Genomic DNA, 17,858 nt, shown 5'->3' with positions numbered 1-17,858 from the left:
AAGAAGGGACATAGCCTCAGGCCGGCCGGGGTGGCCTAGTGATTCAAGGCGCTACAGTCTGGAACCGCGCGACCGCTACGGTCGCAGGTTAGAATCCTACTTCGAGCATGGATGTGTGTGATGTCCTTCGGTTAGTTAGGTTGAAGTAGTTCCCAAGTTCTAAGGGAATGATGGGCTTAAAAAATGGTTCAAATGGCTCTCAGCACTATGGGACTTAACATGTGTGGTCATCAGTCCCCTAGAACTTATAACTACTTAAACCTAACTAACCTAAGGACATCACACACATCCATGCCTGAGGCAGGATTTGCACCTGCGACCGTAGCGGTCACGCGGTTCCAAACTGAAGCGCTTAGAACCGCACGGCCACACCGGCCGGCAATGATGGGCTTAGAAGGTAAGTCCCATAGTGCTCAGAGCCATTTGAACCATTTGGACATAGCCAAAGAAGGAGACGTTCAACACACAGCCAAAGTGTTGAGGCAGTGATCTAGGTGTACACACTGTCTCCAAAAATATGCCAGACCAGCTCTTTTCAGACAATATCAGCAAAATCAGTATTCACGGAATTTTGCGGAGTCCAAGGTAAAGCTTTACATTCCGACACTTCTTTACGCTCTGAACGATGATGATTCCGAGAGGCCAATTGAATTTTGTGAATCCGAAGAAAGCCGTGCTAGTGTGGTAGGAGTGTGATAATCGGGCTGTACTTCTCTGAAGGAACTGTGGCAGATGCTTCTTAGCTAGAATGTTCCACATGATAACGCCAGGTCTTAACGATATTTTTGACAATGAAGATTATTACTTTCAACAGGATGGAGTGCCACTTCACTTTCATCTTCATATAAGGGTTTTTCTCAATCGTCCATTTCTAACACGCCCGGGGGTACACATGGTGGGGACCCTTAAGCTGTTCGCGCTTTGTGCGCCCTGTCCACGCCACATACCTTATACTCCCGCTGCTCCACACTACTTCTAGCTTACCTGAAATTAGGTATATAAATATGCACGTGCGTCTAGGGGAGCTACTCAACACTAAACACAACACTGTTCTACGTCCCGTACGAAAAATTATATTCTGAGACGATAAGAAAATCAGAGGTTGCTCTGATTACACTCTAAGTCGTAAGTGTTAATGCCAATTAATATTCTTGATGATTATCTGTCCACAAATATCACTTGGCCGAGCATACGCCTAACCGACACGACGTGGGTAATTGTTGATGATTCGGAAGCCGAATGGTCGAACGAAGGTTGTCACGCTCGTCACGTACACACAGATATCTGGTACCAGTCCTTCTTGACACTTGTAATAATATGACACTGTTCACAAAAGTTAAGTTAAAGTTCACAGTTCTCACTTGTACGAGCGTGCGCATAACCGTCGCGATGCGGTTGATTGCTGATGATGCGGAAATAAGATGACCGAACGCATGTTCTCACGCTCGCTACGAGACACTGGCACTTGATTGCTCTCCTTTGTGGTAAAATAATTCACTGATTCAAGTTCGTTCATTCTAGGAGTCCGAACACGGCGTGGATGATTGATGTTGTACGGTACGACACGCAAACGGGCGGATTCTCAAATACGTTATTTGGCGGCACCGCTCATATTTAATTACTTCTTTACGCACTTTTCTCTGAATCGAATTCCATACCTCATTAATTCACCGTAACAGCACATGTAGCAACACTTGAACTTCCATAATAATGTCTTTCCCATGTAGAGCTAGCCACAACACAACATAGCAACTCCGTGTCCCGCGTTCGACTCTCCAAAAGCACCCTCTCGCAAAGATACTCAGCAACCAAACCAGCGATATGACAATACGCTTACACATTCCCTTCGAGATCGATAGGGCGAATTCCGCTCACTGCATTTAACCCCTGTACACTTCTGAGTTCGGAGTACAGTCGAGAATACAATCTACGCCACAAAACCACAAACATGGATTATCTTCCATGGCAAACTGGGCAAGTCTGCGTTGCTATTCTATTACAAGCAATACACTTGGTACGTCGTTCTGTTTTTAGTCATTGTCGACGATGGACTACGGTGGAATGTGGTCTTTTTGAGCGTATACTACGTTACGTTACATCTTAATGTATGTGACACCCAAAACTTTTCATTTCTATAAGCTTTAGTTAACCATAGAACGCTGAAGGGAAGAAGATGTTACATTCCTACTAAACCACCGTAAAGTTTACTACTCCATATTTTATTCAAAGGAAGTCATAATTTATAAGTTAAGCAGTGGTTAATTACCATTATTAGATTTCCAATGGTAATTTACATACCAAATTAAGTACAAACTGTCCTGTTTTATGCCCTACTACAATCGTAAATTTGACACTCCAAAGTGAAAGAAATATTCATTTTCAAAGAGTGTATACACGATTTTAGGGCAATTGTAGCGGTTGTTGGCTGTTGTAAACGATGGTGTGGATACTACTGAAGGTGAAGTTGCAGAGATGTGGTAAAATAGTTACTTGTGGGACGATTTCTTTGTTTCCCTGCAAGTAATGAGGTTTGTCATTCACCTACCTGTCGGCTGCTGTCCTGACTGTGGCTGTCATCGAACTAACTCGATTCAGTTGATGGGTAATTAACATAATCGGTAGGACAACAGGGGGAGGCCACGAACAAAGAAAAATGCGCCTCTTCTGGTACATTCTACTTTATTGTTCCTCCAATAAACATAAATTGGTGCGATAGCCTGATAGTATAACTGTACATTTATGAAACCAGATCCTATTGCTTCCCGGTGCAGGACAAGAATATAAAATGCAAACATTCAGTCGAGTCAAAAGTATTAAATTAAAACGGTCCAGACCTTGACTAAGATGGAGTGTGAGGAGAGTAAGTATGGAGAAAATTGTTCATTAGTATGAATAGTAAAATAAGCTCGGACGGGGCAATTAAACCACTTGAAACTACTAGCCCGGAATCATCTTAAATAGCGCCCAGTCTACTGTGTACTGAATGATTAGCAGCACAACTAAGAACGCTGCTGAATGTGAACTCTGAGATGAATGTAACTGTCTGTAAGCTCAAGAGCGGAGCTGCCCGTGGTGGTAGATGTGCACAAAACATGCTCACTGACACTAAGATGGCGGCTGGTCCCGAACACACAACCGTCGCAACTGACCATCTCCGCTCAAGGCGGTCAGTTAGTCGCAACTGGGCGATCATGGCGTCCCTCGCCACTTCTGTGGACGACGAACCCTCGACGCAGCTAGCTTCCGCCGACAAGCAGAGCGTCATATAGCCAACCTAACCAATTCTGTAGTTACGTTAGCTCCCTTAAGCAGATGTCAGAGCCCGCGGCGCTGGTGTTGGGAACGCTGAAATGGCGGCAAATTCCGCGGAAACGGTGGACCCCTCTCGTGCTTCCGAGGCAAGTAGCTGTGGCCTAAAATTACAACCCCTAAAATTTGTCCACTCTCACGAGCCCATAGTCCGCTGGTTAGGCAAGCCGACGGTGATCCCATATCATCGGGTGAAAATTAGTCTAATAGCGAATAAATGAAGAATAATCATGACGACAATTTAATCAACTCGAGATGCATATCAAACGGAAGGTAATTTTCTGAATCCCCCGAATCTGATGTTAAAAGTACTGATTTAATTTACTTAGTGTACTGAGCTGGGCCATGCATCAGTAGAGACTGCTGGCAGCCTTTTTGTCCAGCCCATGAAAACTCTGAACGCCCCAGACTCTGTAGATTAGGGATGAGTAAGCAATGTGTGTGTGTGTGCGGGGGGGGGGGGGGGGTGAGCAGCATAAGTGCTGTTGTTTACCGCGAGGCTTCGTAATGTTTGTTGCAGCGTCGCTGACTGTTTGGCAGTCTGCTGCGGATGACCAGTGCGACTCGGTGGAGTGCCTGCCCGTCCCTGGACCACTGTGTGCGCTGAACGAGGAGACCGGCAACATGGCGCTCTTCGCCGACGAGTGCGTTCTGCGGTGTATCAACTGCAGGATGACTGCAGGTGAGAGCAACTACCTCACGCTGTCCAGCAGCATGTGAATGAATTACCCGGCGGCCTGTAGAGTCAGATTTTTAACACAGCACACTAGTTTCCCTACGGTTTCATACTTATTTGCACATGTTTCTTAATTTTCAGTGTGGCTAAAACTGAGGAACGTTATCCTCTTTTTAGTGATAATTATGGTACATGCTGATGCTTAAAGGCTGTGCCCTACCTCCTATGATTGAGATAAATTCTTGCTAGGTGTTCTTGCCACCTGCTGCTACGGTCGTAGGTTCGAATCCTGCCTCGGGCATGGATGTGTGTGATGTCCTTAGGTTAGTTAGGTTTAAGTAGTTCTAAGTCTTGGGGACTGATGACCTCAGATGTTAAGTCCCATAGTGCTTAGAGGCATTTGAACCATTTTTGTTCTTGCCACGCTGTTGTAATATTACATGATTTTTTGAGGTGTTATAAGTAACCGTGGCGCGTGTTATTGTAGAAGGTGTATCAAAACGACTCATCCTTTAAAAAAATCATAACTATTATGTGAATATGAATAGGAAGGTAGGGCAGAGGGTGTGTTACTGTGAACAGTTCAGTGACCGGGTTGTTCTAATCAGAATCGACAGCAGACCAACACCGACAACGATAGTTCAGGTATACATGCCGATGTCGCAAGCTGAAGCTGAACAAATAGAGAAAGTGTATGAGGATATTGAAAGGGTAATGCAGTATGTAAAGGGGGACGAAAATCTAATAGTCATGGGCGACTGGAATGCAGTTGTAGGGGAAGGAGTAGAAGAAAAGGTTACAGGAGAATATGGGCTTCGGACAAGGAATGAAAGAGGAAAAAGACTAATTGAGTTCTGTAACAATTTTCAGCTAGTAATAGCGAATACCCTGTTCAAGAATCACAAGTGGAGGAGGTATACTTGGAAAAGGCCGGGAGATGCGGGAAGATTTCAATTAGATTACATCATGGTCAGACAGAGATTCCGAAATCAGATACTGGATTGTAAGGCGTACCCAGGAGCAGATATAGACTCAGATCACAATATAGTAGTGATGAAGAGTAGGCTAAAGTTCAAGACATTAGTCAGGAAGAATCAATACGCAAAGAAGTGGGATACGGAAGTACTAAGAAATGACGAGTTACGTTTGAAGTTCTCTAACGCTATAGATACAGCAATAAGGAATAGCGCAGTAGGCAGTACAGTTGAAGAGGAATGGACATCTCTAAAAAGCGCCATCACAGAAGTTGGGAAGGAAAACATAGGTACAAAGAAGGTAGCTGCGAAGAAACCATGGGTAACAGAAGAAATATTTCAGTTGATTGATGAAAGGAGGAAGTACAAACATGTTCCGGGAAAATCAGGAATACAGAAATACAAGTCGCTGAGGAATGAAATAAATAGGAAGTGCAGGGAAGCTAAGACGAAATGGCTGCAGGAAAAATGTGAAGACATCGAAAAAGATATGATTGTGGGAAGGACAGACTCAGCATACAGGAAAGTCAAAACAACCTTTGGGGACATTAAAAGCAACGGTGGTAACATTAAGAATGCAACGGGAATTCCACTGTTAAATGCAGAGGAGAGAGCAGATAGGTGGAAAGAATACATTGAAAGCCTCTATGAGGGTGAAGATTTGTCTGATGTGATAGAAGAAGAAACATGAGTTGATTTAGAAGAGATAGGGGATCCAGTATTAGAATCGGAATTTAAAAGAGCTTTGGAGAACTTACGGTCAAATAAGGCAGAAGGGATAGATAACATTCCATCAGAATTTCTAAAATCATTGGGGGAAGTGGCAACAAAACGACTATTCACGTTGGTGTGCAGAATATATGAGTCTGGCGATATACCATCTGACTTTCGGAAAAGCATCATCCACACAATTTCGAAGACGGCAAGAGATTACAAGTGCGAGAATTATCGCACAATCAGCTTAACAGCTTATGCATCGAAGCTGCTTACAAGAATAACATACAGAAGAATGGAAAAGAAAATTGAGAATGCGCTAGGTGACGATCAGTTTGGCTTTAGGAAAAGTAAAGGGACGAGAGAGGCAACTCTGACGTTACGGCTAATAATGGAAGCAAGGCTAAAGAAAAATCAAGACACTTTCACAGGATTTGTCGACCTGGAAAAAGCGTTCGACAACATAAAATGGTGCAATCTGTTCAAGATTCTGAAAAAAGTAGGGGTAAGCTATAGGGAGAGGCGGGTCATATACAATATGTACAACAACCAAGAGGGAATAATAAGAGTGGACGATCAAGAACGAAGTGCTCGTATTAAGAAGGGTGTAAGACAAGGCTGTAGCCTTTCGCCCCTACTCTTCAATCTGTACATCGAGGAAGCAATGATGGAAATAAAAGAAAGGTTCAGGAGTGGAATTAAAATACAAGGTGAAAGGATATCAATGATACGATTCGCTGATGACATTGCTATCCTGAGTGAAAGTGAAGAAGAATTAAATGATCTGCTGAACGGAATGAAGAGTCTAATGAGTACACAGTATGGTTTGAGAGTAAATCGGAGAAAGACGAAGGTAGTGAGAACTAGTAGAAATGAGAACAGCGAGAAACTTAACATCAGGATTAATGGTCACGAAGTCAATGAAGTTAAGGAATTCTGCTACCTAGGCAGTAAAATAACCATTGACGGACGGAGCAAGGAGGACATCAAAAGCAGACTCGCTATGGCAAAAAAGGCATTTCTGGCCAAGAGAAGTCTACTAATATCAAATACCGGCCTTAATTTGAGGAAGAAATTTCTAAGGATGTACGCATGGAGTTCAGCATTGTATGGTAGTGAAACATGGACTGTGGGAAAACCGGAACAGAAGAGAATCGAAGCATTTGAGATGTGGTGCTATAGACGAATGTTGAAAATTAGGTGGACTGATAAGGTAAGGAATGAGGAGGTCCTACGCAGAAACGGAGAGGAAAGGAATATGTGGAAAACACTGATAAGGAGAAGGGACAGGATGATAGGACATCTGCTAAGACATGAGGGAATGACTTCCATGGTACTAGAGGGAGCTGTAGAGGCCAAAAACTGTAGAGGAAGACAGAGATTGGAATACGTCAAGCAAATAATTGAGGACGTAGGTTGTAAGTGCTACTCTGAGATGAAGAGGTTAGCACAGGAAAGTAATTCGTGGCAGGCTGCATCAAACCAGTCAGTAGACTGATGACCAAAAAAAAAACTTTCATGTTGTTTGAGATATGTGTGTGAACAACGTACTGTTGGAAAGGCCAAACTCTCGAGTTTTACATGGTTGCCACAAGGTAGCAGCAGTGAGCGCCCACTACACTTCTAGTAAAAAAAGGTGTCGGGACAACAGAAAGCGTTATGTGCTCTACGTTTTCTTTGCCGAGAACACAGTTACAGGAAACACTTATCTCGATACGCTTGATAACTTTCTTTTCCCACTGTTGGAGACTGATACGAACGACTTCATGTACTAACAGGCTGGGGCACCACCACACTGGCATCTGGAAGTGCGGGAATTTTTAAATCAAAGGATTACTGTACGATGGGTCGGTTCCACCCACTGTCCCTTCTTTCTCAAACTGGCTCCGTCCCCTCCTCGTTCCCGCCCTCCTACCTCTCCCCCCCCCCCCCACTTAATCAGTGTGTTTGTGAGTACTTCGCCGATGATCGCCACCAGTGTTTCCGTGCATCAGTGTTTCTCCGTTTTGTGCTACAGTGTTTTCCTCGGTGTCCTCCGACGTTCGTGTCTCCAACTGTATGTCTTCGTCTGTTCTACTGGTGACCACCTTTGTGTACCGTGCCTTCCGTTGAACAGCTTCTAATCTATCATGTAATGTTCATCATGTATTACCATGCTTTTTATGTTCTCTGTCTTCTATGTTTATCTGTTGTATCTACTGGCCGAAGAGCGGCGTATGTAGTCCGTTGCCGGCCTGTCTCTTAGAGGCAGAATGAACTGAGACATTGCGTAACAGCAGTTGAACAAGCTGTAACTCAAGGAATGCTCGCTGCAGTGTGTGAACAATTTGAATACCGCATTGACATACGCCGTGCATCTCAAGGGTGGCATGTCGAACACCTATGAAAAGGTATGAAAAAAACTTTTTGAGTTTCCTTTTCATCAAGAAACAAAATTCATTGTATGTGTTTATTAGATTAAGTAATAGATACGTGCCAAATCGGATGATTGTTTTTGATACACCCTGTATTTTCATATACTTTTATTAATTAGGGTTCTGTTCCTCACTTGGTAAAAACTGAACCGATATAGTATAACTTTGTTCCCCCTCTGTCTACCTGTATGCCTGTTTGTCGGTCTATTAAGATTCTTTTTTCTCAGGAAGGTGTAGAGGTATCAGTTTCAAATTCATATCACATACTACGAGCTGTGGCTCCTTGGCGGTGTCAAAAACTTAAACTCCTAAGTCAGTGCAACCAAAAGAAAGGGTCATTTATGTAACATTTATACTCGCAAACTCACTCATCAAAACCTATAGGGTACATCCCGTTGACTTAGAAGGATAACATTTGACAAGAAGCAAGTTTACACAGCATAAGTAAAGGAAAAAATGTCCGAAAGATGTTAATTTTGTATTATATCACATAATTCATTTTGCCGTTTGATCACCGTCTGTCTGCCTGTACGTTTATTAAGAACCCTTCTTCTCAGGATCGGGTAGAGGAGTCAAGTTGAAATTTATTTCAAATGCTAAGAGCTACCGTCTCTTGCCTGAGTAAACACTTTAGCCTTCTAAGTCAATGCACTCAAAAGATACGGCCATATATGTCAAGTATTTCGATACTCGCAAACTCACTAAGCAAAACCTGTAGATGAAGTGTTTATACACATGTAGCATCTGCTCGTTTAGGGGTTAAGCGCGTGCTTGGAATCCAAGAGGACGCGGGATCCAATCTTGTTCAAATCACGGGCTTGTCAGTCTTCGTTTTAACCCTGCCTTCACCTCTCAACAATGTGAGGAGTCGCCACATTAAACTGTCGGTCTCCTTTTCCCAGTTGTATAACTGGGGTAGGTTAGGGACTCGCAAATCGCCAAAGTGGTGTCCAGTTCGAAGATTTGCACCAGGCCACTGAGCCTTACGAAATTATTATTATTATTATTATTATCTGTATTCGTAATTAAGTTTATACGGAACCGTCAGTTCTTGAGTCCTGCTCTCACCTGCCCCGCTTTTATTTTTATTTTTTTTTCTACTTAATCCTCATGACATTACAACTTTCTTTCTTACCACTAGGTAGGTTTATAACGTCCAAAAATGTTAAATTAAGTATTTATTAATAATGAAACATGGCGTTTATTTCCCGTTTAATAGAAAAACAGACTGCTGTCGAGACAGTAGGAACGCTTGCTCACCAACCATGCGGTTGCACCGAGCGAGGTGGCGAAGTGGTCAGGACACTGGACTCGCATTCGGGAGGACGGCGGTTCAAACCCACGTCCGACCATCCTGATTTAGGTTTATCGTGATTTCTCTAAATAGCTTCAGAATATGTCAGGATGGTTCCTTTGAAAGGGCACGGCCTTTGCCATCCTTTTCTAATCAGATGGGACCGATGACCTCGCTGTTTGGTCCTCTCCCCAAAATCAACCAACCAACATACAGCTGCCACGCGCTCCAACCCATTCCACGCCATATACAGACACGTGAAGCTGTTACTAGCATTGAAACGAGAGGGGAATACCTTTTTGCTATGATCTTACTTCAAATGTCTACAATACATGACATGGTCAAGTCCGTGAAACAGGGATCTCTATTTTGAATATTAAATTTTTTATTGATGTAGATCGTAAGTTTATACAATGACATAAATTTGTGACCTAGACGAATTAAGATTCTTTTCTCAAAGCCGTGAACGACCTCTTCTCCAACCCCCCCTTTCCTAGAGGTGGTCATTATTCATGTACTGATAAACTTAAAACATGAGGGTGCGTTTGTGCTAAGCAAGATCAAGGGTGCATAATACATGGGTTAATTTTCGTGGAGTATCGAATACCCATACGAATAGCAGTTATCACTTATCTAATCCTATGAAAGGCAGTTGCCTTACAGGTACAGATTTTTTTTATGTATATCTCATGACCCGTCTCCGTGGTCGAGATCGCTGTCGCACGCTTGTGGCGCTCGACTGCAGTTAAGACTATTTAAATACCTGTGACGGATTTTTGGTTGCCAGTATTTGGGCGGCAAGAGGAGGAGAAGTGGTGGCGTGGAGTCTCTGATCACCAGTCTTTGCACCAATGTCCTAAGTTCTTTTCCTGTTCCAGTCGCGTATGGTTCGCGGGAAGAACGACTGCCGGAATGCCTCCGTGCGCGCTCGAATCTCTCTAATTTTACATTCGTGATCTCCACGGGAGGTATAAGTAGGGGGAAGCAATATATTCGATATCTCATCCAGAAACGCACCCTCTCGAAACCTGGACAGCAAGCTCACCGCGATGCAGAGCGCCTCTCTTGCAGAGTCTGCCACTTTAGTTTGCTAAACATCTCGATAACGCTATCACGCTTACCAAATAAGCCTGTGACGAAACGCGCCGCTCTTCTTTCATCTTCTCTATCTCCTCTGTCGTTCTGACCTGGTACGGATCCCACACTGATGAGCAATACTCAAGTATAGGTCGAACGAGTGTTTTGTAAGCCACCTCCTTTGATGATGGACTACATTTTCTAACGACTCTCCCAATGAATCTCAACCTGGCACCCGCCTTACCAACAATTAATTTTGTATGATCATTCCACTTCAAATCGTTCTGTACGCATACTCCCAGATATTTTACAGAAGTAACTGCTATCAGTGTTTGTTCCCCTACCATATAATCATACAATAAAGGTTCCTTCTTTCTATGTATTCGCACTACATTACATTTGTCTATGTTAAGGGTCAGTTGCCACTCCTTGCACCAAGTGCCTATTCGCTGCAGATCTTCCTGCATTTCGCTGCAGATTTCTAATGCTGCAACTTCTCTGTATACCACAGCATTATCCGCGAAAAGCCGCATGTAACTTCCGACACTATCTACTAAGTCATTTATATACTGTGAAAAGCAATGGTCCCATAACACTCCCCTGTGGCACGCCAGAGGTTACTTTAACGTCTGTAGACGTCTCTCCATTGAGAACAACCTGCTGTGTTCTGTTTGCTAAAAACTCTTCAATCCGGCTACACAGCTGGTCTGATATTCCGTAGGCTCTTACTTTGTTTATCAGGTGACAGTGCGGGACTGTATCGAACGCTTTCCGGAAGTCAAGGAAAATAGCATCTACCTGGGATCCTGTATCTAATATTTTCTGGGTGTCATGAACAAATAAAGCGAGTTGGGTCTCACACGATCGCTGTTCCCGGAATCCATGTTGATTCCTACTGAGTATATTCTGGGTTTCCAGAAACGACAAGATACGCGAGTAAAAAACATGTTCTAAAATTCTACAACAGATCGATGTCAGAGATATAGGCCTATAGTTTTGCGCATCTGCTCGACGACCCTTCTTGATAACTGTAACTACCTGTGCTCTTTTCCAATCATTTGGAACCTTCCTTTCCTCTAGAGACTTGCGGTACACGGCTGTTAGAAGGGGGGCAAGTTCTTTCGCGTACTCTGTGTCTCATGAAGTGAGGGCATGCGACATTGTTGATGATGATACGTCTATCGCATATGGACCATAATCTCGGCTGCCCCCTACTTATTACTCGAGTTGGCCATGTACCGGCTCTGAACTTCGTTCTCTGCCTTCTCTCATCATCTTCATCATCATACAACACAAACAAGAAGCCACGCTATATAAATATCCATTACAGTCACTTACACTCCTGCTGAACTGGTGCTACCAAACCAATAAACAAGTTTACTGTCATTATGTGCTGTTTCAAAATACAAAATATTTTGAAATCTCACTATTAATAAAAAACTAGAGCTGTGTTAAAATACGGTGCAGCTTTTGTTAGTGTGGGAATTAATTAATTATTATTCGTTTCTATTTGTTTTCGCAGATTTCAAGAAGGTGAACAGTTCGCTCTGCAGCACCGGTACAACGTACATAACTGTTTGTCCAGACTTTGCCCGAAACCATGGTGAGTGTACGACAGAGGTATAATAACATGAATTCTGTCTTACTGAATGATGCTTTTGTTTTCAACTGTACATGTATACTCCCCGCCAGGCAATGAAGATACAAAGACAGAGGATCCCGATGATGGAATCGCCGTGATACGGATAGACCTGGGACAAGGAGACGGTGATGTTTACAACGAGGTCCCGCCTGTCTTCGGGGAGTCTCTTCCGGTCCCACTGCCGCTGCTGTCCATGGGCAGCGACCTGCTGCGGCGCCTCGTGATGTCCGGACCGCCGGAGCCGCCCCCTCCACCGCCGGAGGGCCTCACGCTCATCTCAGCGGACGTCAAGGTAGCGCACTGCTTGCTCAGCTGTCAGAGGCTCTTCGTGCATCTTTAGTAAGAAAATCAAGCAATTATTTTAAAAAATTTGAAAAAAGTAACTCGAGCATCACTTACGCAGGGAAATACACTCATGCTCATTAATTAAGGATAACTGCAGAATGTGGTGCCACACAACGTGGCACTACACAAAACTGGCGCTAATAGCATAGGCACATAGGTAACACACACGATACAGATCTGTAAGTGCACGGTATTGGTGATAAGTTGAGAAAACCGTCGCGAAACACATGTGCTACAAATCGCCACTGTTTCCTGCGCATGAACCCCGACATCGATATGGGATATGGTCACCGTGCACACGTACACAGGCCGCACAACGGGTTGGCATACTCTGGATCAGATGGTCGAGCAGCTGCTGGGGTATAGCCTCCCATTCTTGCACCAGTGCCTGTCGGAGCTCCTGAAGTGTCCTAGGGGTTTGAAGACGTGCAGCGATACGTCGACCGAGAGCATCCCAGACGTGCTCGATGGGGTTTAGGTCTGGAGAACAGGCAGGCAACTCCATTCGCCTGATAACTTCTGTTTCAAGGTACTCCTCCACGATGGCAGATAGGTGGGGCCGTGCGTTATTACTCATCAGAAGGAAGGTGGGACCCACTGCACCCCTGGAAAGCCGGACATACTGGTGAGCTCCCGATATTCCTGACCTGTTACAGTTCCTCTGTCAAAGACATGCAGGGGTGTACGTGCACCAATCATTATCCCACCACACACCGTCAAATCAAATACAGGTCCCTTTCAAGGACATTAAGGGGTTGGTATCTGGTTCCTGGTTCATGCCAGATGAAAACCTGGTGAGAATCACTGTTCAGACTATACCTGGACTCGTCTTTGAACATAACCTGGGACCACTGTTCCAATTACCATGTACTGTGTTCTTGGCACCAGGCTTTATGGGCTCTCCTGTGACCAGTGGGTCAGTGGAATCAGCCTTGCAGGTCTCCGGGTGAATAAACCATGTCTGTTCAGTCATCTGTAGACTGTCTGTCTGGAGACAACTGTTCCAGTGGCTGCGGTAAGGTCCCAAGCAAGGCTACCTGCAGTCCTCCGTGGCCGTCTGCGAGCACTGTATACTGTGGACGTCCCGTACTGTAGCGCCTGAATACGTTTCCTGTCTGCTGGAATCGTTGCCATAATCTTGAGATCACACTTTGTGGCACACAGAGGGCCCGTGCTACGACCTGCTCTGTTTGACCAGCCTTCGCCTTAGTATTGTACCCCTCACAACGTCATCCATATATGTTCTTTGAGCCATTTTCAACGCACAGTCACCATTAGCACGTCTGAAAATTTCTGACACTTACTCGCTGCACCGTACCCTGACATGCAACAACACACCTCTGCGTATGTGGACTGCTGCCAGCGCCGCCGTGCGACGACTGCAGGTCAAATGCACCGCATGGTCGTACCCTGAGGTGATTTAAACCCGCAACCGCCTACCAGAATGTTGTTTCACCATGTATCAGCATTATCCTTGATTTATGAGCATGGGTGTATAAGCAAATTCACATAAAATTCGAATGTATTGTAACATAGTAAGTTATGTGAGTTATTAAACTGTTTTAAGTTAGTTATGTAAGTTATTAAACTGACTGTTACTGACGTATTACTCCCATTTCATATATGTTCATTGGTACACTATTAGTTAATTCGATGTTCCATACGTATTTGATAGCCCTACAACGTGGAATTGACCACAAGATATCAGGAGAGGCGGGCCCGCCATTATAAAACCAGATGAGGAGTACCGTATTGTCAGTGTAGTAGTAGTGACAGCAGAATGAGTCAGTCACAATAGGTCACTCGGTAACTTCAGATGTGATTATTGGATGTCACCTGACTCACATATCCATCAGGAACAATTCAGCCCTTCTAAATCTCCCCATCTTCACTGTTCTTGATGTGACTGAAGTGAGAATGCGACGTAACCACCACAGTTAGCCCGGTACCAGGAAGACCACTCGTACTGACGGACAGGAACAGTCGAAGCTGAGTGTACGAGGGTTGCCTAGAAAGCAATGCACCGCATTTTTTTCCAACAATTATTTATTGAACATAATGGGAATTACATACACGAAAGAATGGTATTATATCTACACACCCTATTTTTCCCCGTATACTCCATCCCGTTATACGGCCTTACTCCAGGGCAAAACAAGGGCGTGTATGCCCTGTCGGTTGCAATCCTTGTCCTGGCGGCGTAGCCAGTGTTTCACTGTGTGAATCACCTCCTCATCGTCCTCAAATGTCTTCCACGAATGGCATCCTTTAATGGCCCAAAAAAGTACTCGCTGCAACATGTCAGGTGTGTCAGCCGTGGATGGCCCCCCGACCGTTGCAAATTGTGGAGCTCCGCCTTCTGATGATCATCAGACAACTACAGGAAAAAGCGCCAGTGCCACCTAGACTGTATGGTAGCCTAAAATACACAAGGAGGGCGTGCCCCTACGTCCTATTGTCAGTAATATTGGGGCACCTGCGTACACAACAGCCAAGTACTTGAAAGGTCTCCTGTCTCCATATGTGTGGAAATGTATTCACCACATCTGCAACTCAGAAAATTTCCTGCAACGCCTCAAGCAACTGCACATCACAGATTCGGACATCATGGTTAGTTTTGATGTGGTATCGCTGTTCACCAGGGTCCCACTGAAGGACTCACTAGAACTGATTGCCGAGAAATTTGACGGTGCTCTGTTGGACCTGTTCAGTCATACACTGACATCCACGTATTTCCTGTACAGAAACCAATATTACGAGCAAACTGAAGCTGTAGCTATGGGCAGCCCACTGTCCCCTGTGGTTGCCAACATGTTTATGGAGAGTTTTGAGGAGAGGGTATTGGAGACAGCCACATTTAAACCCACATGCTTCTTTAGGTATGTGGATGACACCTTCGTGATCTGGCCACATGGGATGGACAGGATCAATGAGTTTCTTGAACATCTTAACTCATGCCACCCTAATATCAAGTTCACCATGGAACTGGAGAAGAATGGCCAGTTGCCATTTCTGGATGTACTAGTCCAAAGGAAAGCAGATGGATCAATTGGCCACAGTGTGTGCCGAAAACCAACACACACTGATTTATATCTGCAGGCCAGCAGTTGTCACCACCCTGCACAGAAGAATGGGGTTCTGAAGACTTTGGTCCACAGAGCACGTGCCCTGTCAGACCAAGAGAATCTACCCATAGAGATAGAACGTCTCAAAACAGTTTTCTCCAAGAATGGATACACGGACAGACAATTGAGAGGGCACTCCGACCAGCCACTATACCACAGGTTCCTGAAGAAGACCAAGATGAAGCAAAGAAGGTGGCATATCTGCCCTATGCTGGCTCTATTTCTGCCAGAATCAGTAGGATCCTCCGTAAACACAATATCAAGTGTGTTTTCTGTCCATCCAACAAGATCGGGGGACTGCTGGGGAGTGTCAAAGACGACCTGGGGTTACGAAAACCAGGGATTTACAATATACCTAGTCAATGTGGCATGTCCTACATTGGCCAGACGACAAGAACTGTGGAGATCAGGTGCAAAGAACATCATAGGCACACTAGATTAAGACAGGTGACTAAGTCAGCCATTGCTGAACACTGTCTAGAACTAGATCATGCCACTAAGTATGAGGATACCAAGATTCTAGCACAAACACCCAGATTTTGGGACAGTGTTATAAGAGAATCGATAGAAATTAAAATGGCTGACGATCTTATGAACCGTGACACAGGGTACCAGCTAAGCAGAGCCTGGGATCCGGCTCTGGAATTGTTAAAGAAGCAACGGGGCCAGCTGCAACACTACACAAACAGAAGAACCAGAGACATGGAGACGGTAAACGAGCCCCTGACGGACTGCCAGGCGCACCAGACCGAAGATGGAACACCCAGAAGTGGGACTGGTGAGCGCGGACCGCAGAGGGAACATCCAGAGCCGCAGCGGACGAAAAACGGAGCGGCAACGCTCCAACAGGTCGTGGTGAGCGGGCGCGCACCGCAGGGGGAACGCTTGGTACCCCAGACCGCAGATGAAACCCCCAGGAGCGGGTTTGGTGGGCGCGGACTGCAGAGGGAACACCTAGAACCGCAGCGGACGGAAAACGGAGCAGCAACGCTCCAGCAGGTCGCAGGGAATGGGCGCGGACCACAGAGGAAGCGCCTGCAGCCGTTGGTGGAGGGGGAAGGCCATAGGCATAAATACCGGACCAGGTCCACTCGAGGAGCAGTCTCAGGTCGCACCTGATGAAGGTCTCGAGCTACGTGACCGAAATATCGTGCAAGTACGACGCTGATATCCGGCAGAACACCCGACAACCCAAGATGTCATTAGATCGCCGGGAAAGCCTGAAGAGTTACATAATAAGGAAAACGGTTGCCAGCCTAACTAGGCAAGAAAATGATTAACGTACTTGTTGAAGAAAGTAGGTATGAGTAATTTTATCGGATAACACAACCTATATTTTACCACACGAGAGTGCAATGAACTCTGACACCTGCATATGTTAATGTCAAGGTTAGAACTAACAGAGCAGCACAAACTATTTGCATAAATATAACAAATAACGAAACCCACTATTACTTTCAGTGGTTATTCATACTGAATGATCTTTATAACGTTACTGTTACTATTCACTTCAGAATCATTAATTGGACATAGGTTAAGTCTCCCTAAGTTAAATATTTTTCTATTTAAAATGAACGTTAATTGGAATCCACTAACAGGTTGCTTCTCACTATCTTTTGAATAATGAAATTATGGTTTTCGTAAATAGTGGTCTTCCCGTTACTTGTTACCTAGCATTAGCACAATAGGCAAACTGTGGGTCCTGTTATACTATTAATATACCCTTCCAATACACAAGAGAGACAAACACTTAGCAATCATGAACATATAATTTTCTACTATTGCAGTTTTCCACTGTTACTACAGTGAAACACAATTTTGACGAATTTGCAAGAAACTGACTCACCTTTTAAAATTTACTACCGGTAGCACTATGATCATTAACCAAGCAAAACTTTATAAGCCTCAATTTTAAGAACTTTAATTTATAAAAGAAACAGCAAATTGTCTTTATTACCACAGTCTTCTACTTTCAAGTAAATGATTAAATAGGTGACTTTGAAACTTCACAAAACTACATTTACTGCCTCCCACAATTTCACTAAATCCACAGTAAATCTGAATATTCCCTTCTCACAAAAGATCAAACAACATTATGTAATTAACTGTCTAACTTTGAGGCTTTAATTTTTTCCACAAAGTAGGACACTTCGGTAATCATAGTTCAGATGGAGAGGAACCTGAGAGGTGTTGTGATAGGGAAAAAATCAAGGTAGGTACATAAATTCAGTTATAAGTTACCTTATATTTGTGCACACTAAATCACCCAATAAGCTGATCCTTCACTG

At 44.3% G+C, this 17,858-nt stretch overlaps 1 protein-coding gene across 1 annotated transcript in view; it reads left to right on the top strand.

The window, feature by feature from the left end:
* Positions 1 to 17,858, top strand: part of LOC126092121 (wiskott-Aldrich syndrome protein family member 2-like) — a 55,844-nt gene that overhangs the window by 26,752 nt on the left and 11,234 nt on the right. The window contains exons 2-4 of the mRNA XM_049907566.1: positions 3,830 to 3,991; positions 11,981 to 12,061; positions 12,151 to 12,392. Of these exons, the coding sequence (XP_049763523.1) occupies positions 3,830 to 3,991; positions 11,981 to 12,061; positions 12,151 to 12,392 (485 nt within the window). The remainder of the gene's footprint in view (positions 1 to 3,829; positions 3,992 to 11,980; positions 12,062 to 12,150; positions 12,393 to 17,858) is intronic.

The sequence above is a fragment of the Schistocerca cancellata genome, chromosome 1, assembly GCF_023864275.1.
Source record: "Schistocerca cancellata isolate TAMUIC-IGC-003103 chromosome 1, iqSchCanc2.1, whole genome shotgun sequence".
NCBI classification, from domain to species: domain Eukaryota; kingdom Metazoa; phylum Arthropoda; class Insecta; order Orthoptera; family Acrididae; genus Schistocerca; species Schistocerca cancellata.
The sequence above is the reverse complement of the archived record's forward strand: the minus strand, read 5'-3'. Positions and strand labels throughout refer to the sequence as shown.